At 43.6% G+C, this 20,212-nt stretch overlaps 1 protein-coding gene across 5 annotated transcripts in view; it reads left to right on the top strand.

The window, feature by feature from the left end:
• The window catches only part of RASAL2 (RAS protein activator like 2), a 296,425-nt gene that overhangs the window by 92,944 nt on the left and 183,269 nt on the right, over positions 1-20,212 (top strand). For 2 of the 5 annotated variants that reach the window (XM_073643344.1, XM_073643343.1), the window contains exon 1: positions 6,860-7,680. The exons of 2 other annotated variants lie outside the window; for them this stretch is intronic. In XM_073643344.1, coding sequence (XP_073499445.1) covers positions 7,080-7,680 — 601 coding nt within the window. In that variant the 5' untranslated portion in view covers positions 6,860-7,079. Of the gene's footprint in view, positions 1-6,858; positions 7,681-20,212 lie in introns of those variants that run through there. One more of the 5 variants, XM_073643345.1, reaches the window with a different exon arrangement.

Below are 20,212 nucleotides of genomic sequence, written 5' to 3'. Positions count from 1 at the left end.
TTAATTGATAAAAATAAACTACTAAAACTTCTATTTTAAAAAAACATTCCTACTTTGCAGCTTTTTTTCCACACCTGCCAAAAACTTTGCGCAGAATTTTAGCTCTTTATAATATTTAATAACCATGAATGATGACAAATCTCCTAGTAATGACAGCAAGCTCAACTTCATTAGAAAAATCCCTAATTGAATTCTATTTTCGCAGATGAGGATAAGGATATAAATCTCGGGTCTGTGCAGAAGTCGTCCCCTCTCTGGAGCTGTCCAGTACATTCTCCCTATACGTCTCATTAAATATTAATGTGACATAATAGAGTCTAGGAGCTCTCTGCACTGTCAGGGGATTATCCGGCTGTACTTGGGGAATAATAAGCCTCGACTAGAAATAGACTAATGGTAAAGTGCAGAAGGCCACACATTACTGTACGTGGGATATTATGTATGTAAAATGGTTTACTCATTCAAATTCCATAAGTTATGATTACATAATATCTGATAATTATTAAGAAAGTCTTCCCCCACCTATTTAAACTTACAATAAATTATTCAGTCATAAGAGACTTGGCCCCTATAGAAAAAAAATCATGCATATAGTGTACTTTTCTCCGACTTGCTTATGCAGAAAATGATCTTTCGCTCTTATGTAAATGGGCTGATCGATGCACCCCTGGCATGGCCAAGTGCCCAGGCACCATTATGTCCCTCTATATCACCATCCCCCGTTCTCAGAGCAAGTGCTACCTGAACTGAAAACTCGACTGTCTGAGTGCACATAGGGCATTAACACAGCAGGAGAGAGGCGCCCAGTGTCAGCCAAGATGGAGCAGCCGACCTTTCTTTCTCTCTTTTTTTCTTTATCCCTCTCCCTCTTTATCGCGCTCTCCCTCTTTATCGCGCTCTCCCTCTCTATCGCGCTCTCCCTCTCTGTCGCGCTCTCCCTCTCTGTCGCGCTCTCCCTCTCTGTCGCGCTCTCCCTCTCTGTCGCGCTCTCCCCCTCTGTCGCGCTCTCCCCCTCTGTCGCGCTCTCCCCCTCTGTCGCGCTCTCCCCCTCTGTCGCGCTCTCCCCCTCTGTCGCGCTCTCCCCCTCTGTCGCGCTCTCCCCCTCTGTCGCGCTCTCCCCCTCTGTCGCGCTCTCCCCCTCTGTCGCGCTCTCCCCCTCTGTCGCGCTCTCCCTTTCTCTTCTGTCCCTGAAATTGATGGTGGTCCATTGTAATGCATGCGTGACAAATGGAGTTTACGTAGTACAGTGCTTGCCTATTTCTGTTAGTTACTCAGACCCTTGGGACCCCCAGGGTATTTTTATCATATATTTGTCCGCTAGATAGGTCATACGTTTTGTTAGTGGTTCTTCTCCTTTGTTACTAAATTTCTCCTGTAACCGGCTCGGGTATGGCCACATGGGGCTTTCTCATGAAACACCAGCTGTTCATTGGTGGGGTTGCAATAAGTTTTCCTGCTTAAAAAATAATGTCTTTTGTTAGACAACCCCTTTAAGAGAATCTATTTCCTGCAGGACCCGAGTACTTTTTATAGTAGTGTTATTATAGCAGTCATTTTCAGCGTAGAGTCAGTAAATTTATTCACCTATGATTTAAGAAATGCTCTTTGCATTCAGACGGAACAAAGTCATGTAAATGGCCATTTGTCTTTCATTACCCTGCACCTTTCTCCATCTATAAGACGTCGGGCTCCTCGGAGTCTTATGTGCCGTTTGCTTTCCTGTTCTGTACAGCACCTCGGTCTGCGGACTCTTTTATCATTGTAGTTTTTATCAGTTTATTTTTCTGCCTGCAATATAGGTTTTCATTTATAATTAAAAATTGGCTTTGAATAAAAGATTAACAATTAATCAACATTGAACAGTGTCCTAGAAAATGAAGTGCAGACATATGCTCTGAATTAAAATTGCAGGCACACATTTCCCATTGTGGTACAGTGCGGGTAATTGAGGTCAGACGTGAAGAACCCCACCCAAGATACTCTTTCCATGCTTTTATATTAAATGTGAGTGCAACAGTTATCTACTGTGAAGACTATTGAGTTGTAGCATAAATAAGTGGCTCTGCGCATGGTGAGAGTGCTCTTGGAATTGTGTATGACATCCCCGGATGTATAATGATTGAACAGAGTTGGCAATGGGTGTAAAATATTCTATCTAGTACAATAAGGCCTAAAAAGATTTAAACAAAAAAAAAAAAGCTGTACCAGTCCTTCCTAACAGTGTATTAAAGTTACATTCCTGAACGCTCATTTTCTCTCTACTACAAACGAGGAGTTGCGAATCAGCAGCGGTGCCAAGGTGCATTACAGGAAATAGTGACTCTGTGCTCCTGCTCTCCTAGCTGTAAGAGGCGGGTCTTATTCTGCGTGCTCTTAGAGGCGGGTCTTATTCTGTGTGCTCTTAGAGGCGGGTCTTATTCTGCGTGCTCTTAGAGGCGGGTCTTATTCTGTGGACTCTTAGAGGCGGGTCTTATTCTGCGTGCTCTTAGAGGCGGGTCTTATTCTGCGTGCTCTTAGAGGCGGGTCTTATTCTGTGGGCTCTTAGAGGCGGGTCTTATTCTGCGTGCTCTTAGAGGCGGGTCTTATTCTGCGTGCTCTTAGAGGCGGGTCTTATTCTGCGTGCTCTTAGAGGCGGGTCTTATTCTGCGTGCTCTTAGAGGCGGGTCTTATTCTGTGGGCTCTTAGAGGCGGGTCTTATTCTGCGTGCTCTTAGAGGCGGGTCTTATTCTGTGGGCTCAGAGGCGGGTCTTATTCTGTGGGCTCCTAGAGGCGGGTCTTATTCTGCGGGCTCTTAGAGGCGGGTCTTATTCTGTGGGCTCTTAGAGGCGGGTCTTATTCTGCGTGCTCTTAGAGGCGGGTCTTATTCTGCGTGCTCTTAGAGGCGGGTCTTATTCTGTGGGCTCTTAGAGGCGGGTCTTATTCTGTGGGCTCTTAGAGGCGGGTCTTATTCTGTGGGCTCTTAGAGGCGGGTCTTATTCTGTGGGCTCTTAGTGGCGGGTCTTATTCTGTGGGCTCTTAGAGGCGGGTCTTATTCTGTGGGCTCTTAGAGGCGGGTCTTATTCTGTGGGCTCTTAGAGGCGGGTCTTATTCTGTGGGCTCTTAGAGGCGGGTCTTATTCTGTGGGCTCTTAGAGGCGGGTCTTATTCTCTGGGCTCTTAGAGGCGGGTCTTATTCTCTGGGCTCTTAGAGGCGGGTCTTATTCTCTGGGCTCTTAGAGGCGGGTCTTATTCTCTGGGCTCTTAGAGGCGGGTCTTATTCTCTGGGCTCTTAGAGGCGGGTCTTATTCTCTGGGCTCTTAGAGGCGGGTCTTATTCTCTGGGCTCTTAGAGGCGGGTCTTATTCTCTGGGCTCTTAGAGGCGGGTCTTATTCTCTGGGCTCTTAGAGGCGCGTCTTATTCTGTGGGCTCCTAGAGGCGCGTCTTATTCTGTGGGCTCCTAGAGGCGCGTCTTATTCTGTGGGCTCCTAGAGGCGCGTCTTATTCTGTGGGCTCCTAGAGGCGCGTCTTATTCTGTGGGCTCCTAGAGGCGCGTCTTATTCTGTGGGCTCCTAGAGGCGCGTCTTATTCTGTGGGCTCCTAGAGGCGCGTCTTATTCTGTGGGCTCCTAGAGGCGCGTCTTATTCTGTGGGCTCCTAGAGGCGCGTCTTATTCTGTGGGCTCCTAGAGGCGCGTCTTATTCTGTGGGCTCCTAGAGGCGCGTCTTATTCTGTGGGCTCCTAGAGGCGCGTCTTATTCTGTGGGCTCCTAGAGGCGCGTCTTATTCTGTGGGCTCCTAGAGGCGCGTCTTATTCTGTGGGCTCCTAGAGGCGGGTCTTATTCTGTGGGCTCCTAGAGGCGGGTCTTATTCTGTGGGCTCTTAGAGGCGCGTCTTATTCTGTGGGCTCCTAGAGGCGCGTCTTATTCTGTGGGCTCCTATAGGCGCGTCTTATTCTGTGGGCTCCTAGAGGCGCGTCTTATTCTGTGGGCTCCTAGAGGCGCGTCTTATTCTGTGGGCTCCTAGAGGCGCGTCTTATTCTGTGGGCTCCTAGAGGCGCGTCTTATTCTGTGGGCTCCTAGAGGCGCGTCTTATTCTGTGGGCTCCTAGAGGCGGGTCTTATTCTGTGGGCTCTTAGAGGCGCGTCTTATTCTGTGGGCTCCTAGAGGCGCGTCTTATTCTGTGGGCTCCTAGAGGCGCGTCTTATTCTGTGGGCTCCTAGAGGCGCGTCTTATTCTGTGTGCTCCTAGAGGCGGGTCTTATTCTGTGGGCTCCTAGAGGCGGGTCTTATTCTGTGGGCTCCTAGAGGCGGGTCTTATTCTGTGGGCTCTTAGAGGCGCGTCTTATTCTGTGTGCTCCTAGAGGCGGGTCTTATTCTGTGTGCTCTTAGAGGCGGGTCTTATTCTGTGTGCTCCTAGAGGCGGGTCTTATTCTGTGTGCTCCTAGAGGCGGGTCTTATTCTGTGTGCTCCTAGAGGCGGGTCTTATTCTGTGTGCTCCTAGAGGCGGGTCTTATTCTGTGTGCTCCTAGAGGCGGGTCTTATTCTGTGTGCTCCTAGAGGCGGGTCTTATTCTGTGTGCTCCTAGAGGCGGGTCTTATTCTGTGTGCTCTTAGAGGCGGGTCTTATTCTGTGTGCTCCTAGAGGCGGGTCTTATTCTGTGTGCTCCTAGAGGCGGGTCTTATTCTTTTTGCTCCTGCTCTCCTAACTGTTAGAGATGTGTTTTATTCTCTATGCTGTTAGAGGCGGGTCTCATTCTGTCTCTGCTCCTGCTCTCTTAACTGTTAGGCGGGTCTTATTCTCTAATCTCTTTGAGGCTGGTCTTATTCTCTCAGCTCTGCTCTTCTGCTAAAGGCGGAGGTTTCAGTTCGAGACAGGCAAAATATTAAATGTTGGGAAGAGCACTGGATGCTGCGAAGTGAGGGAAAGTAAGCTCCAGCACCTTTAATGCTGTCAGAATGCTGATGTTAAAGAAACAGCCTACGGAAAGACAGTAGATGGCAAGTGACAGAGCATGAGAAGTTGGAATATTCTTGGACATATTGCACTTGTATATGCATCAAAAGTATTTGTTGTTGGGTGGTGAGGGCTGCAAGATGATGCTTTTCAACAGGTAGTACATTTTCATCAAATATTGAGCAATTGTACAAAAACTTTGCATCTCTTATCCCCCATCATTTTTTTCTCCTATCCATTCATGAGCAAAGTAAAATTCCACTAATAATTGGATTCCTAGAGCCATGTGTTGTGGGAGCTACAGCAGTTACATCATTAGAGTGAAGTTGTTTGACAGCGAATGCATAACCCTTCTCAGTTTCCAACGGCAACCGGAATTCTGAAAGCAGCTATGGAATATGAAATAAGGAAAATTCAGTTTAAAAATAGGAAGACAAAAATACCCGTTCTTCCGAAGTTTCTTCTTTATGTGGATTCAGACTTGGCAAAAATTGCTTTCATTTTAAGTTTGTGCCCAGTACATAAAGCCGCGCACGAATTGTACTTCTGTCCATTTTATATTAATAAACTGACCACTAGGGTATCCACTAATATTAGAAGGGTTGTAGCAAGCTTTTCAGTTATCTCCTATCCGATCAACAGGGGACAACTTAAAGGGATTTGTTCAGGGAAGAGAAGTTACCAGGTGATAACTTATAGATCGGTGGTGGTCCAACCGCTGGGATGCCCACCACCGATCAGCAGAATGGTTGAGGTTTATTCCCTTTATTATGCAGTCCCAGTGCTCATAACCGACCACCGCTCCATTCATTCTCTTTGGGAATGCCGCTCAGCATTTCCCAGCAGCCTGATAGAGAGTGAATGGAGCATGTGCGCTGCCATTCCATTCTAACAGGTATAAAAATCCCCCATTCTACCCATCAATGGGGGTCCCGTGGAGAAATAATTTCCCTTCATTGGATAACCTCTTTAACAATCCCTTGGGGTGCGGCAGCAATGCCAAGAACGGGGAAGAAGCTCTTGGGTTCTTACCTTGGAATATTCAGCTAAAACTCACAGATCACTACGCATCAAATTAATTTATGCCACAATTCTGGTATAATCATTTTGAAGTCACAAAAAATTTATGCCCGTTTGAGGGCAGGACGCTGATCCCTACACGAGAAATCTTACTCCAGTCCCTGACCAGAGTAAGATTTGTGGCAACCCGCATTACACTTTCCAGAGGTGCCAGCCTCCTAATGAATCAGAATCATCGGACTCCAACACTCCCTCTCAACAACATCGGTGTGAAGATGAATAGTTTGTGGCCAAATTTTCAAAGTATGTGTTCTCTAAAATGCTGCAGCATTTCCGAGTAAGACATACACGGCTGCAATAACAGAGTCTGTCTGATTCATGCTGCCTGTTGTTCGGGCGGCACATCTGTCGATCTAAAATGCTATCTTATGTAAGTGCAGCAGATTTCCGCTACTAGTCCGTGCTCATAGTAGCCAAAGCAAACTTGTAGCCGTAACACTTTTCCTTTACATAAAGCAGCATATTAATCTGACAAATCTGCTTTAGATCAGCTGTGGAATTAAAAAAGTTTTTATGCGATATCAGTAACGTCCCCCTCTTCGCATGGCATGTAGATCTGATCTTTTATCAGCCAGCCTACTATTCTTGGCGTTGATACATTTTCCGTATGTTTTAGGTGTCATTTCTCCGTGTTGTTTTAACCTTTCTTTTTCATACAACTCGATGGAACAACAGTAAGTTAATTTTAGTGTCGGTTTTCAGCTTGAAAAGTTTTTTTTTTTTAATGCCATAGATTTTCACATAATGCAGAACTGAGCTAGGTTGTGCATGACTGTCAGTGGTTCTGCATTTTCTTTGTACTCATTTCCTGTAGACCTTTTAAAAGAAAAGGTTTGTTGAGGAAGTGATAGTTCATATAGGCCGGTGCTTCATTAGTGCAAGGAGACGGCGTGGGTTCACGGCATTCGGTGAGTGCTGCTACTGGTGTTCAGCCCGGGACACATTGCTCCAGTCTCTCCTAAGATGGTTGTTAATTTTCTACAGTACAATGGATTTTAAAGTGTGGGGAGCTTTTAGTGAGTGACTTGTACATTAAAGAAGAGACATCAACATAAAAAATATACACGGTGGTATGGAACGGATAAACCAGTTCAGAAAAAAGAGGCTTTCACGCCATGTTGTACTTGAAAGATCCATGTCCGCCCCAGTTGGAGTGGATCCCAAAGAAGAACCTAATGGATTACATAATTATCATTGGCATTATCGCGTGAGGTCAAAGACAGCTTTTCTCCGACATCCTTTCTTTGGTAAAACTCTCGGAAGTAGAAGCCAATCTGTTTCAAGGCTCAACTTTAGAACAAATTATGATAACCCACCTCGCCATCATCAAGTTTCTCCACAAGATGAAGAAGAACCTGAGTTTATCTTCACACGTAGAATCTATCCTCGCCACAAGGTCTCCAGCTTAAGAAGATCCCAGGAAATAAACAGAGGAACATCACCTGTTAATAGACCAGTCAAGAGGGTTACTTTTGAAAGGTCATCATCTGAACCATCTGGTCCACCACCATGGATGAGCAGCCTTAGACATCCTTCAATGAGGAGAATTCATTCTTTGGATTCTGGTCAACGTGGATTCTTTCATCGTAGAATATTTTCTGCTTTTTCCAATGGTTTCTCTAAAGTGATTCGCTCAACTAGAGACATCCCGGCATCTATTGAAGAGGAGGAAGGTAAGAACGAGTATCATGTGGTACAATAGAGGTTCTGAAATACTATACATTTACCATTATGTGACAGTAGCTATACTGGGGAGACACTGAAAGGGAGCAAAGCACAGCCATGTATTGTATAGTCGCCAGTTGACCTCGGTGGATTTGTTACTATATGGTAGATGTATAGCACAATTTTTGCCATTTTTGGATATCACAAAGTCTTTCAGGAAGCTAAACATTGAAGTTTGAAACTGCTTCTTGTGGAATACATATTTTTATTATAATTGGGATATCCTATACCAATAATTATCTTGGCGGTTTTGGCTATACGTATCGATGGTCCTCCTAATAACGGGTTGCAATTTCTAAAATCGTCTGCAGTTGAGTCATCATCCATAGTCTTATATTTGACAGAAGTTCGGACGTGTATAATTACACATTTTACATTCAACCGAACCAAAATGAATATTTTGAAGAGCAAGGGAATTCAGATACTGAGAATTCTGCTATTGGAACTGGTGGTTTAGGCCTTTAAATGTTTTGGGGTTAGACGATGCTGGACAAGTGGTGGCATCCAGAATTTTTCTTTTGGCAGATAATTTTTTGATTTGTTTTCTATTCATTTCTATAATGGTTATTATTATCTGGCCACTAAAAAAGTACGATTGTTTTTTTAACTAGTTTCTATTTTGACAGCCGTTAGGGCGTATTCAGACGTCCGTGCAAATCGGTCTGAGATCGGACTTCAGTTCACTGATTGGCCGTGGGTCTCCCGACCTGAGTGTGACAGCCTCATAGAAATATACCGTATATGAAGCGGACATGCTCCGGTCGGAAGACCCGCAGCCAGTCCATGCATTGCAGTCCATTCTCGGACCGATTTGCACGGACGTCTGAGTACACCCTTAGTGTGGTGATCATCATGAGCTAGATCTCTGGGGAAAGGTCTCCTAGCCACATCTGGGGCATAGTATTAGTATTGTATAATGGCCCTTTTAAATGCATAATTATCCATACTTGACGGCCACTGATAGTCACTACCCATGCTTGTCAAGTTGACTTATATGGCTGGATCCGAGGACCTCCCCCATCTATGACATTCGAATAGATCACATTGGCAAAGCTTGCCCTAATGGGACTTCCCATTTAAAAGGAACCTTCCATAATATAATGTGATATTGGTAGGACGTTCCATCACTTTATGGTCAGTCGAGATCTGACCTCTGGGGTGGGGAGGCTTTCCACCGATTTGGTAAATGAAGGTTGTGAGAGACCACTACAAATGGAAAGATTGTGAAAGGAGCCTTCAGTCTCAAGATTGGTGGAGACCCACTGATCGCAAAGTGATGGCATATCCTAAAGATTGGAATACCCCTTTTTCCTGGCTATACGATTTCTCCATTTCAAGCCAAAAGTCCCAGAACTTGCTTGTGCGTTGTACAATATATCTTCGATCAGGTAACTGTATTCATTGTCTCATTTTATACAAGTAGTTAAAACCAAATGATTAATCAGCCGGGTGCAGCGCCGCCAGCTCAATGCCATTTCTTAATGAGAATGTGTTTTGAGTCATGACGATCCTCTAAGTAAATGCTTGTGTATTATACAAAGGCCATTGGATTCCTTTCAAAACTTTCACTATATCTACAAATGACTATTGATTGCGGCTGCTACTTACATCTTCTCATTGCCTGTTCTTGAAAAAGTCATCACTTCACAAAAAGACAAGTCAGTGACACAAAACGGGAGCATTCTGGTATAGCAGCAACAATTTATAAGAAAAGAGGATTGAAATAGATCTCATTGTATAGAACAAGTGTATGTGAAATATCGTTGTAAAGGTAGATCTGGCCCTTTTTGTGTTCAGAATGTGCAGCCAGAATTGTGAAGAGTAACAATGGTGGAGTCGTCTTCCAGGTGTAGAATACCGGCCGTGACTTGGAAGATCTTGCTGTAGACCAGCCACATGCAGGAGCAGAGCAAATTGTACTTGCGCGTGTCTTCTAACCAGCGGGGCAAGCACAATATTTGCAATGCTGTGTGACTGATGCATGGGACATCATATCGGTTAAGGTCAGAGGGGAGAGGCTTTAGTAGGCGCACATCGGATGCTGAGCATGGTCTGGAGACGCTCATCTCACCATTCAGAGCTCGTTGGACTAGGACTTGATAAAGCTTCAAAATTCTTTTTACATGGTGGTATGCCAGGGTGCATGGGTGCAATAGACAGGTTGGTAAAAATAACAAGTATAATGCATGAAGATAATCCAATGAAGTTATTACCATCTTGAAAACTATGTGCCATAAATGTATGGTAAACGCCCATTCTTCTTCGTAAGTTCCAACCTATTGGAAGAACGACGGCCTCTTCCTCAGTTAGTACTCTAGAAGGCAAAAGTCCATGCATGTGGCACTCTCCTCTGTACACATGCCACCTCTCTACCACATAAAATCTTTAAGAGCCATACAGGGACCAGGGGACCCCCTTTCTGCCTTTATGTGGGGATTTCAAAGATGGCCACACTGTGTACCATGGGTACTTGCTCCCACGGTTGCACCACTCTTCTTCCCTTTGACATGGACCGTTCATGTGAGCAGACATAGACACGTATTTTGGGGTGAGTTCTGCTCCTCTTCCTCGCTAAAGAGGCAATTTGTATATTTAATTTCCCAGAGGTTTATCGCATGGCCTATAAGTCTCCTTATACTGATATGTCACTCTCCATAAGGAGAAAAGTTACTCCACCGACCCCAGTCAGAGGCGTCCCATACAGCCAAATCAGATCTCATGCTTTGCACTGAGGAGGGGCAACACACGGAAACATCATGTCTGCAAATTGAGATTCTGCTTTGGCATTTATCCTAAGTCATATGGCAAAGCTCGTTAAAGGGACTCTGTCGGCACAGATTGTCTGTTAGAACCAAGTACAGGCGCTCGGTGCACCATGGCGGGGCCAGTCATTTATATACACCTTCTCACCTGCTGGTTTCCCTCTATCTTCACCCTTCTCTGCTTTGATTGACCGCTCTGGCTTCATAGAGGCAGAGATAGATGGAAGCCAATCAGGTGGGAAGGTGTATATAAATGTTTGGCTCCGCCATGATGCACCGAGCTCCTGTACTTGGTTTCAACAGTCATTCTGTGCTGACCGAGTCTCCTTAAAGGGTTAATATCGACTTTGATGATTCTTACTTCCTATAGGTGGTGCTAGAGTTCAAGTCCTCTTCCTCTTTGAAGAGGCAATTTGCAGACATAGAGAAGCGTGTCTGTGAACAGATGGTTTGGGGTCGTGCAGAATGGCATTGCGGGTCGCAGGCTGTACAAACCAGGCGATTTAACATCGACCTTGCAGTGGAAGTGGGCAAAGGGTATAAGATACATCAACTCCATTGTTGATGAAAAAGCAACAAGGAATGATGGGTCTGCCCAGGATGACGACCATTATTTAGTCCGGATCATAATTACAATTATTTGTAAACAAAAAACTTACAATACGGCCTCATTGCACGGTGTAATGCCTGCGGCGACAGATGGCACTTCAGTGTGTGGGGCTATTGCATCTTTAATGCATGAATATATAATTCTGATTGAACAGCCTGATAATGACTTTCTGTTTTCCGCTGCTAATTAGTAATGCTTTTTCTCAGCATCGCTTCCATTGTTATGCTACATTTAATACCATCCTTAAACATCTTTTTCCTGCTTGAAAAACGAAAATGCCCACAAGTAATTTAAATTTTGCATTTTGTCCTGTTCGTGGAGTCACAAAAACCCATAATAAGGACAGTTTCCAAAACTATGTATATTTAGATGACGAGCACCTTGTGGATACAGGCTGAGGCTCCTTGGGGGCCAGGAGATAATTAGAGGAGTAGGAGCTCGTTAAAGAGTTCTGCACTAGTGTTTGCCACAGACTGATCTCCAGGTGATGATGGGGGGGCACAGATGCCAAAATTTCAAAAGCGAAGATACAGATGGTAAACTTTAAAAAAAAATAAATAAATAAAACACCAATTAAGAATAGACTTTGAGGGATTCTTATAAGGAAACTTACTATGCTGGCTTACTATAGGGGAATGGAGATGAGCTCGGAGATAATAATTACATACGTGGAATCTGTGTCTCTTCAGCTAACCACACATTATAGCTGTCCATGACGAGGCTAATTTCTCGTAAATAAGACCTACCCCGAAAATATTCCCTAGCATGATTTTACAGGACTTATTAAGTATGGTTTGCATATAAGCTCTACTCAAAAACTAAGCTCTAGTTACACTCAGGACTGGAATTTGGGGTGTAGGCAAATTAGTCAATTTCTCAGGGCTTCCTCTCTCTTACTGGCCTCCAGAATTTCCATTCCAAGGTTAAGACGGCGTAAGGACCTTTGGTGACATCACGGTCATGTGACCATGATGTCACCACAGGTTCTTTAACTGCAGGAGTCTATAGGAACTTAAGAAGAGACAGTCTGGTATGTACTGTATGTGCAGCGTGGCTTGATACTATTAAAATAATGGCGGAGGAGACCCTGGTGGACCTATCTAAGTTTACAGAAGATCGGTCTTCCTACAGATCATTCATCCATCAAGTTGTCATGTCTCAAGATCTAGCCGAAGGCCGTAAAAACAAAATACAGCTCTAAAGTTAGCTAGATCACTGGATCCGGCAACTTCAATGTCACTGAGCTCTAATTATGCTACAGAGGCAAAGCTGTCTCTATTGACAGCATCGGAAAGATCCCAGTTCTGGCCAGCGACTCTACTATGCCACTTGTCCAAATTGTCAATCCTCAGGAGCTGCCCCACACTCCTCCAACCCTCTCTGCAAACAGTAAGCCAGGAACCAGGAGAATAATTAGCTGAAGAGTGAACTTGTGAAAACTCCTCTAATATCTCCCTCTCTATCTGTTCCTCATCAGTTTCGCCATTTACCCCGTGTCATATCTGTCTCTTATCGATCTCATTAACATTCCTTGTGCACAGCTCCTTCTATATGTTCTTGCCACATCATCATTACCTCACTGCTTAGTAATGTGGCTAGTAATGCATCGTGTCATTCCTTCAGTCAGTTGTGATTTACATTTGAGCTCATCGGGAAGAAATTTCAGCTTTTTATGGCTTTGAGGTAGGAAAGGTCTTTCCATTGCTCACCGGTAAGTCACCTCGCTAGCTATGAGATGATTTGCTGCATGTAGTTGCTATAGGCATGAATATATTTTTACCTGTTAAATTAATCTGTGCTATAATTCCTTTAGCACTTCCCAAACTGTCTTCTCATACAACATGTTTCCATATCTGCAATACCATTGACTTATACCTCTTGCTATCCAGATTTTTGGAAAATACACCTCCCAAAATACTTTTTTTTGCAGGTAGCTGATGGCAGTGAGCCGGAGCACAGGTTGTTTTTTTTTTTTATTTTATTTTGTCATCAGTCCCACAATATATATAATTTAGATAGTATTACCTTATTTAGTTATTCATTTCAATTTGTAAACTCATATAATCCTTCTCTTTGGATCGTGTCATCTCATGACTCTTTCCCCTCCTCGGCTTCCCTTCCCCGTGAATTACATGTTTTTTTGTATTCTGAAGGTTTTCACAAAAACTTCCTGTATAATGAAATTGCAGCTGGAGTTCTCCAGAGGAGGAAGATGGAAGCTCCTATCACAGATGGTGATGATAACTGTACAGCTCCTGTCACAGTTATAATGTAGGAGATCACAGTTCAGCCTTCCTGACTGGATAATTATAATGCCGTTATGATAGCTTATTTAGGGGAATATAGTGTAGAGGATAATCCTATTCTCATCTCACCTGATGGAACTAGTACTGTCTATTGCTACTCATGTCCTCCTGTGATAGTGCCTTATGGAATTCATAGCCAAGCATGGATGAATAAATTGTAGGATTTGAGGTTGGATAGAGACTGAACTGCATGGATGTAAGTACACTATATGTAAAAGTGGGGGTGCAGTTATAGGAAAAAAAACTAGAAGTGCTTCTTTTAAAGGGGTTGGCTAAGATTAGAAAAACATGGCTGCCACACCTATCTGCAGGTGTTTTATGGCATTGTACTTCAGACCCATTCACTTCAATGAAGTCGGGTTTCAATACTAGAAGCCACCTGTATGGTGCTGTTTTTAGAAGAATACACCCATGTTTTTCTGATCCTGGCCAGTCACAGAGATTGAGAAAAGAGGTTTTATTTTAGGACAATTGCAACAGATGAGGAAGATGACCATTTGTGACAAAATGTGTATGTGAACAGTCAATTTCATGATAGGAAACAAAGGATGGTTATTAATGGAACACACTCAGACTGGGTCTCAGTTAACAGTGGGGTACCACAGGGGTCAGTATTGGGCCCGCTTCTTTTTAACATATTTATTAATGACCTTGTAGGGGGCATACAGAGTAGTATTTCAATATTTGCAGATGACACTAAACTCTGCAGGGTAATCTATATAGAGGAGGACAATTTTATATTACAGGAGGATCTATGTAAACTAAAAGCTTGGGCTAATAAATGGCAAATGAGCTTTAATGGGGATGAATGTAAGGTAATGCACTTGGGCAGAGGAAATAAAATGTATAATTATATGCTTAATTGTAAAACACTGGGCAAAACTGTCACTGAAAAAGACCTGGGTGTATTGGTGGACGACAAGGTCACGTTTTGTGGCCAGTGTCAGGCAGCTGCTGCAAAGGCAAATAAAATAATGGGATGCATTAAAAGAGGCATAGATGCTCATGAGGAGAACATAATTTTACCTCTATACAAGTCACTAGTGCGACCACACTTAGAATACTGTGTATGGTTCTGGTCTCCGGTGTATAGGAAAGACATAGCTGAACTAGAGCGGCGCAGAGAAGAGCGACCAAGGTTATTAGAGGACTGGGGGGTCTGCAAGGTTATTACACTTGGGGTTATTTAGTTTGGAAAAAAGAAGGCTTAGGGGTGATCTTATTACTATGTACAAGTATATGAGGGGACAGTACAAAGACTTTTCTACTGATCCTTTTACTCTGAGGCCTGAGACAGGGACAAGGGGGCATCTTCTACGTCTGGAGGAAAGAAGGTTTAATCATAATCACAGACGCGGATTCTTTACTGTAAGAGCAGTGAGACTATGGAACTCTCTGCCGCGTGATGTTGTAATGAGTGATTCACTATTAAAATTTAAGAAGGGCTTGAAAAGTACAATATTACAAGTTATATTACAAGTTATATATACGAGGTTCCTTTATAGGGCGTTGATCCAGGGAACTAGTCTGATTGTCGTATGGAGTCAGGAAGGAATTTTTTTCCCCAATGTGGAGCTTGGTGTTTGCCACATGGGTTTTTTTTTTGCCTTCCTCTGGGTCAACATGTTAGGCTATGGGTTGAACTAGATGGACTTAGTTTTTAAGGTTGAAGGAAGACTATGTTACTATGTTATCTGTAATATCCGTCTGATTAGTCAGAAATGCAAGGAGGTGCAGTCTTAGCCCCATTCATATATTCCTTTTTACTTCTTATTCATGAAAAAAAAATGTTTTATTGGGTTCTGTTCACATGTGTTTTTTCTGTGTTCTTTTTTGCAACTTTTTGTCATGGAAAAATCGCTGCATTTTATAGTACCAGCAAAGTGAATGAGACTTCCGAACGCTCATGTACACTTTGCTTATTTTTTCCTTGCAGATTTGAAGCAGCTTTAAATCTGCAGCGTGTCAATTCTTTTATCGTGTTTGCATCATTTTTCAACCCATTGGAATGAAGGAGAGGAAAAAAAAAACACAAAAAATGCACCAAAAACCAGCATATGTTACGCATCTTCTTTCCTGCCAACACTCCAGTATTTGCAGCAGACTCTGCTGCAAATACTGAACGTGTGCACATACCGTTAGGCTGTGTTCACATGCAGCATTTTTTTATGCAAATTAAAAGTTGTACTTTTGCAAAAGCTGTAAGATTTCAGAAATCTCATGGACATTTGTTTTGTTTTTTTTCCAAACTGAATTTGAGAACTGCCATTCTTTAATCTGCAGCATGTAAATTTTTCAGCATTTTGCAGTGTTTTTTCACCCTAAGAAAGCAAAGAGAAAGTGAAAAAACATTCTTCGCTTATTTTTTTGTAGCATTTTTGGGGAATAAAACTAACTTTATTAAACATGCACTGTACACAAAAGCACACATGTAATCCGCACCCCCCTCAAAAAAATGACAAAGCTGCAAAACGGCTGAAGCCTTATACTTTAGGTCCATACCCATGACCTTCCACGGCTCCGCGGTTCACACATTACGCTTGAATACATATTGGGTAGAGCGCGGCGCTTCCCCATAATGAGTATATTCACGGCTTCACCTTTCTCCTGGTCGGGCACGGTGATGAGAGCCATGTGGACCTCTTCTTGCCAGCCAGTAACCCACAGGCGTTATAAAAGGCTCACTGTCCCCCTGTAGGACAGATGTATGGCTCTCGGGGTGGTCATCACAGACCTGGATGTGATACCTGCTGCACAGGCTCAGAAGTGTCTACGTTTCCTGTTACAGTATGTACAGGTGCACCCTATGAAAGGGACGTGTATTCCTCTGCAGGGTCACATTACTCACGGATGACAGAATCGGGCTGACTCGGTGACTCAGAAATGTTGGTCTTGTGGTCGTAGTTGTGTATATTTCTTCTCTGAAAGAGGCGTCTGTTCCTTCCCCTCCGACAGCTGGCATTCCTCTGGTAAACGTATCCGGGTCTGTGCTGCGGCCCTGACAGGTTGATCTCTAGGGTTCACGTGTCAAGTAGGGCAGTGTGACGGTGGCAGCCGCCCTATGAAAACACCATGCACGGCTAGTCATTCACCAAACTGCCCTTTGATATTTATACCCAGCGTGAAACCTCTCGTCGTACACAGTCTGGGATGGCAGCATGGCACCGTGCCACATAGTAGCTTTTCTTTTTTCCAATTCTCTTGTGCGGCGATGAAAATTAATTAAGCAATGTTTGTCGAGTCTCACCGCACTTAGCAACAGGGACGACCACTCAAATATGTCGCTGAAGTGCTCTCATTATGTACTAGATAAGTAGGGCCATGGGTGGGATTTTGGGCACTCACATCTTCCCAGATAACTAGAACTACCACTCTGGTTTGTGGTATGTTGGCCATATAAATTAGAAAAGTTTTGTAACCAAATTTTTCTCAGCATCCTACCCAATGATTCAATATAATGTCCTACATAAGGGCGGTTTCACATTTCCAATATTTATGGTCTAATCTGGAACACAACACCCGCACTCGGTGGGGGTCTCCTGATCCAAACTCTCCAGTCTCCTTTATGCTTATGAGGCTTTTGAGTCCAGGGCAGGAGACCTATGGTCAGTCCAAACTTCACGTTTGACACTTTGGGCGTGAAGGTCGGGGGAAAAGGGTGAAAAATTGGCATAAAACGATTGGTGCTCAAATGGGAGTACCCAGTCTGACCGCCGGATCTCCTAAGCTAAGCTTACTGCCTCATATGTGCCTATCAGGCAGTTTACTCTGGTCAAGAGACCCAGTGGTCGGGCTGGATATTCATGACACACTAATTTATAGGAAGCCAGTTAACCTATTCCTGTGTTCTTGGCGTGTTAACAAAAAAAAAACGAATAACCCAAGGAAACCAACACAAGCATGCAGAAAACGTTCATTAAGGACCCCTTAATAGACTAACGTCAGCTGAATCCACCCATGTATTGAAAGGTTTGGCCCACAGTATGGGGACCTCCTGACTGTCTATCAACAAATGATGTTGGGGGATAGAAGGATCTGGCTTGTCCAATTTCGGACTTCTGATTCTTTTGTTCTCCATCTCTTAGAGAGCACTGGCGATCTCGGCCAGCTGAACGCAGCTGTGTATGAGAGAATTAGGCAATATAGCTGCTGGCTACCTTTAGGCATTAAAGCAATAAATCAGAGTTTTCTAGCCCTTTCTTTAACAGGATGTCTTTGTCATGGATATGTATCTGTGTATGAGGTTTTTATATGACCGTGGTCCTTTTTCCAAGAAGAACTACTTTAGAAAGTCCAAACAACATGTCTGGTTGACCACCACTGTCCTGCATGCTATGACCTGGTGATCGCCTGCTTCAGAGGATTGAGGCTGGGTGCCCACGTTGCGGATTACAAGCGTTTTTGATGCGGATTTTCCGCAGCGTAAACGCTTGTAAAACGCTTGTTAAACCGCACCCCATGGTCCCCAATGAGAATCCGCAAGTTTTATGCCCATGCTGCGGATTTTTCCGCAGCGTTTATGCTGCGTTCAAAAATCCGCAGCATGTTCATTAATTTTGCGTTTCCGCATGCGGAATTGCCTTATTCAATGCATGAAAAAAACGCAAGGCAATTCCGCATGTCGAAAACGCTTGAAAAACGCGCAATAAACACGTGCGGAATTCCGCATGCGTTTTTCCGGGAGAGGACATGCGGAAATGAAGCAGAAATTTTCTGCTTCATTTACGCAACGTGGGCACATAGCCTTAAGAACTCAGGAGTTGGAAGCAGAAAAGATGATTTATGGACCATGAAGTCTACTACAGACGTATCTGCTGGACTGTGAGATACAGGATCTGTCTCATCTACTCTTACTGTAGTATCTGATTTCCCTGCTGCTCATGGTCACTTCTGCTTTGAAGGCCGTGTGTAACGTGCGAGTTAAAAAATCCTTTCTTAACAAGGAGATTAAATTTGGTTTTAGGTGCAATTGGCACATTCTGTGAATGATAGTCATCTCCTCAGCATGAGGTTCTTATCAGCTGGACACATCTCTGTCTCACTGCTTACAAGTAACTGGCTAACAGGAACTGCGCCCTCTCTTTCCGTTGTACTGAGCGGTTTCATGGGTTCGGCATAATTCCTAATAATTATCCTAGTCGTGCTGTGCCTTTTTATTGTACAGAGATAAGAGAGCGGGATTGTGGAAAGATTTATTACATGAATATTATCAGTTATGTAAAAAAGACCTCCTTCTGTAAATTCTAAGAATATATCATAAGCTGATTAGACAGTCTGTAGTTATATTCTTTTGTAGGCAATGAAAGCGTAGATTATTTTTTTTTTTTCGTTATATACTGTGTGCAGAATTATTAGGCAAATGCATATTTTCATCACTTCGATACTTTTTATACATGTTGTCCTACTCCAAGCTGCATAGGCTTGAGAGCCAACTACCAATTAAGTAAATCTGGTGATGTGCATCCCTGTAATGAGGAGGGGTGTTGACTAATGACATCAACACCCCATATAAGGTGTGCTTAATTATCAGGCAACTTTCTTTCCTTTGGCAAAATGGGTCAGAAGAGAGATTTGACGGGCTCTGAAAAGTCCAAAATTGTGAGATGTCTCGCAGAGGGATGCAGCAGTCTTGAAATTTCCAAACTTTTGAAGCGTGATCACCGAACAATCAAGCGTTTCATGGCAAATAGCCAACAGGGTCACAAGAAGCGTGTTGGCCAAAAGAGGCGCAAAATAGCTGCCCATGAATTGAGGAAAATGAAGCGTGAAGCTGCCAAGATGCCATTCGCCACCAGTTTTGCCATATTTCAGAGCTGCAACATTACTGGAGTATCAAAAAGCACAAGGTGTGCGATACTCAGGGACATGGCCAAGGTAAGGAAGGCTGAAAAACGACCACCTTTGAACAAGAAACATAAGATAAAACGTCAAGAATGGGCCAAGAAATATCTTAAGACTGATTTTTCAAATGTTTTATGGACTGATGAAATGAGTGACTCTTGATGGGCCAGATGGATGGGCCAGAGGCTGGATCAGTAAAGGGCAGAGAGCTCCACTCCGACTCAGACGCCAGCAAGGTGGAGGTGGGGTACTGGTATGGGATGGTAGCATCAAAGATGAACTTGTGAGACCTTTTCGGGTTGAGGATGGAGTGAAGCTCAACTCTCAGACCTACTGCCAGTTTCTGGAAGACAACTTCTTCAAGCAGTGGTACAGGAAGAAGTCTGTATCGTTCAAGAAAAACATGATTTTCATGCAGGACAATGCTCCATCACATGCATCCAACTACTCCACAGCGTGGCTGGCCAGTAAAGGTCTAAAAGAAGAAAAAATAATGACATGGCCCCCTTGTTCACCTGATCTGAACCCCATAGAGAACCTATGGTCCATCATAAAATGTGAGATCTACAGGGAGGGAAAACTGTACACCTCTGGGAACAGTGTCTGGGAGGCTGTGGTGGCTGCTGCACGCAATGTTGATCGAAAACAGATCAAGCAACTGACAGAATCTATGGATGGAAGGCTGTTGAGTGTCATCATAAAGAATGGTGGCTATACTGATCACTAATTTTTTTGGTTTTTGTTTTTGCATGTCAGAAATGTTTATTTCTAAATTTTGTGCACTGATATTGGTTTACCTGGTGAAAATAAACAAGTGAGATGGGATCATATTTGTTTTTTATTAAGTTGCCTAATAATTCTGCACAGTAATAGTTACCTGCACAAACAGATATCCTCCTAAGATAGCCAAATCTAAAAAAAAAAAAACACTCCAACTTCCAAAAATATTAAGCTTGGATAT

The sequence above is a fragment of the Phyllobates terribilis genome, unplaced genomic scaffold, assembly GCF_046119375.1.
Source record: "Phyllobates terribilis strain yellow unplaced genomic scaffold, ASM4611937v1 Scaffold_8__6_contigs__length_399053987, whole genome shotgun sequence".
NCBI classification, from domain to species: Eukaryota; Metazoa; Chordata; class Amphibia; order Anura; family Dendrobatidae; genus Phyllobates; species Phyllobates terribilis.
This window is presented reverse-complemented; position numbering and strand designations above follow the sequence as displayed.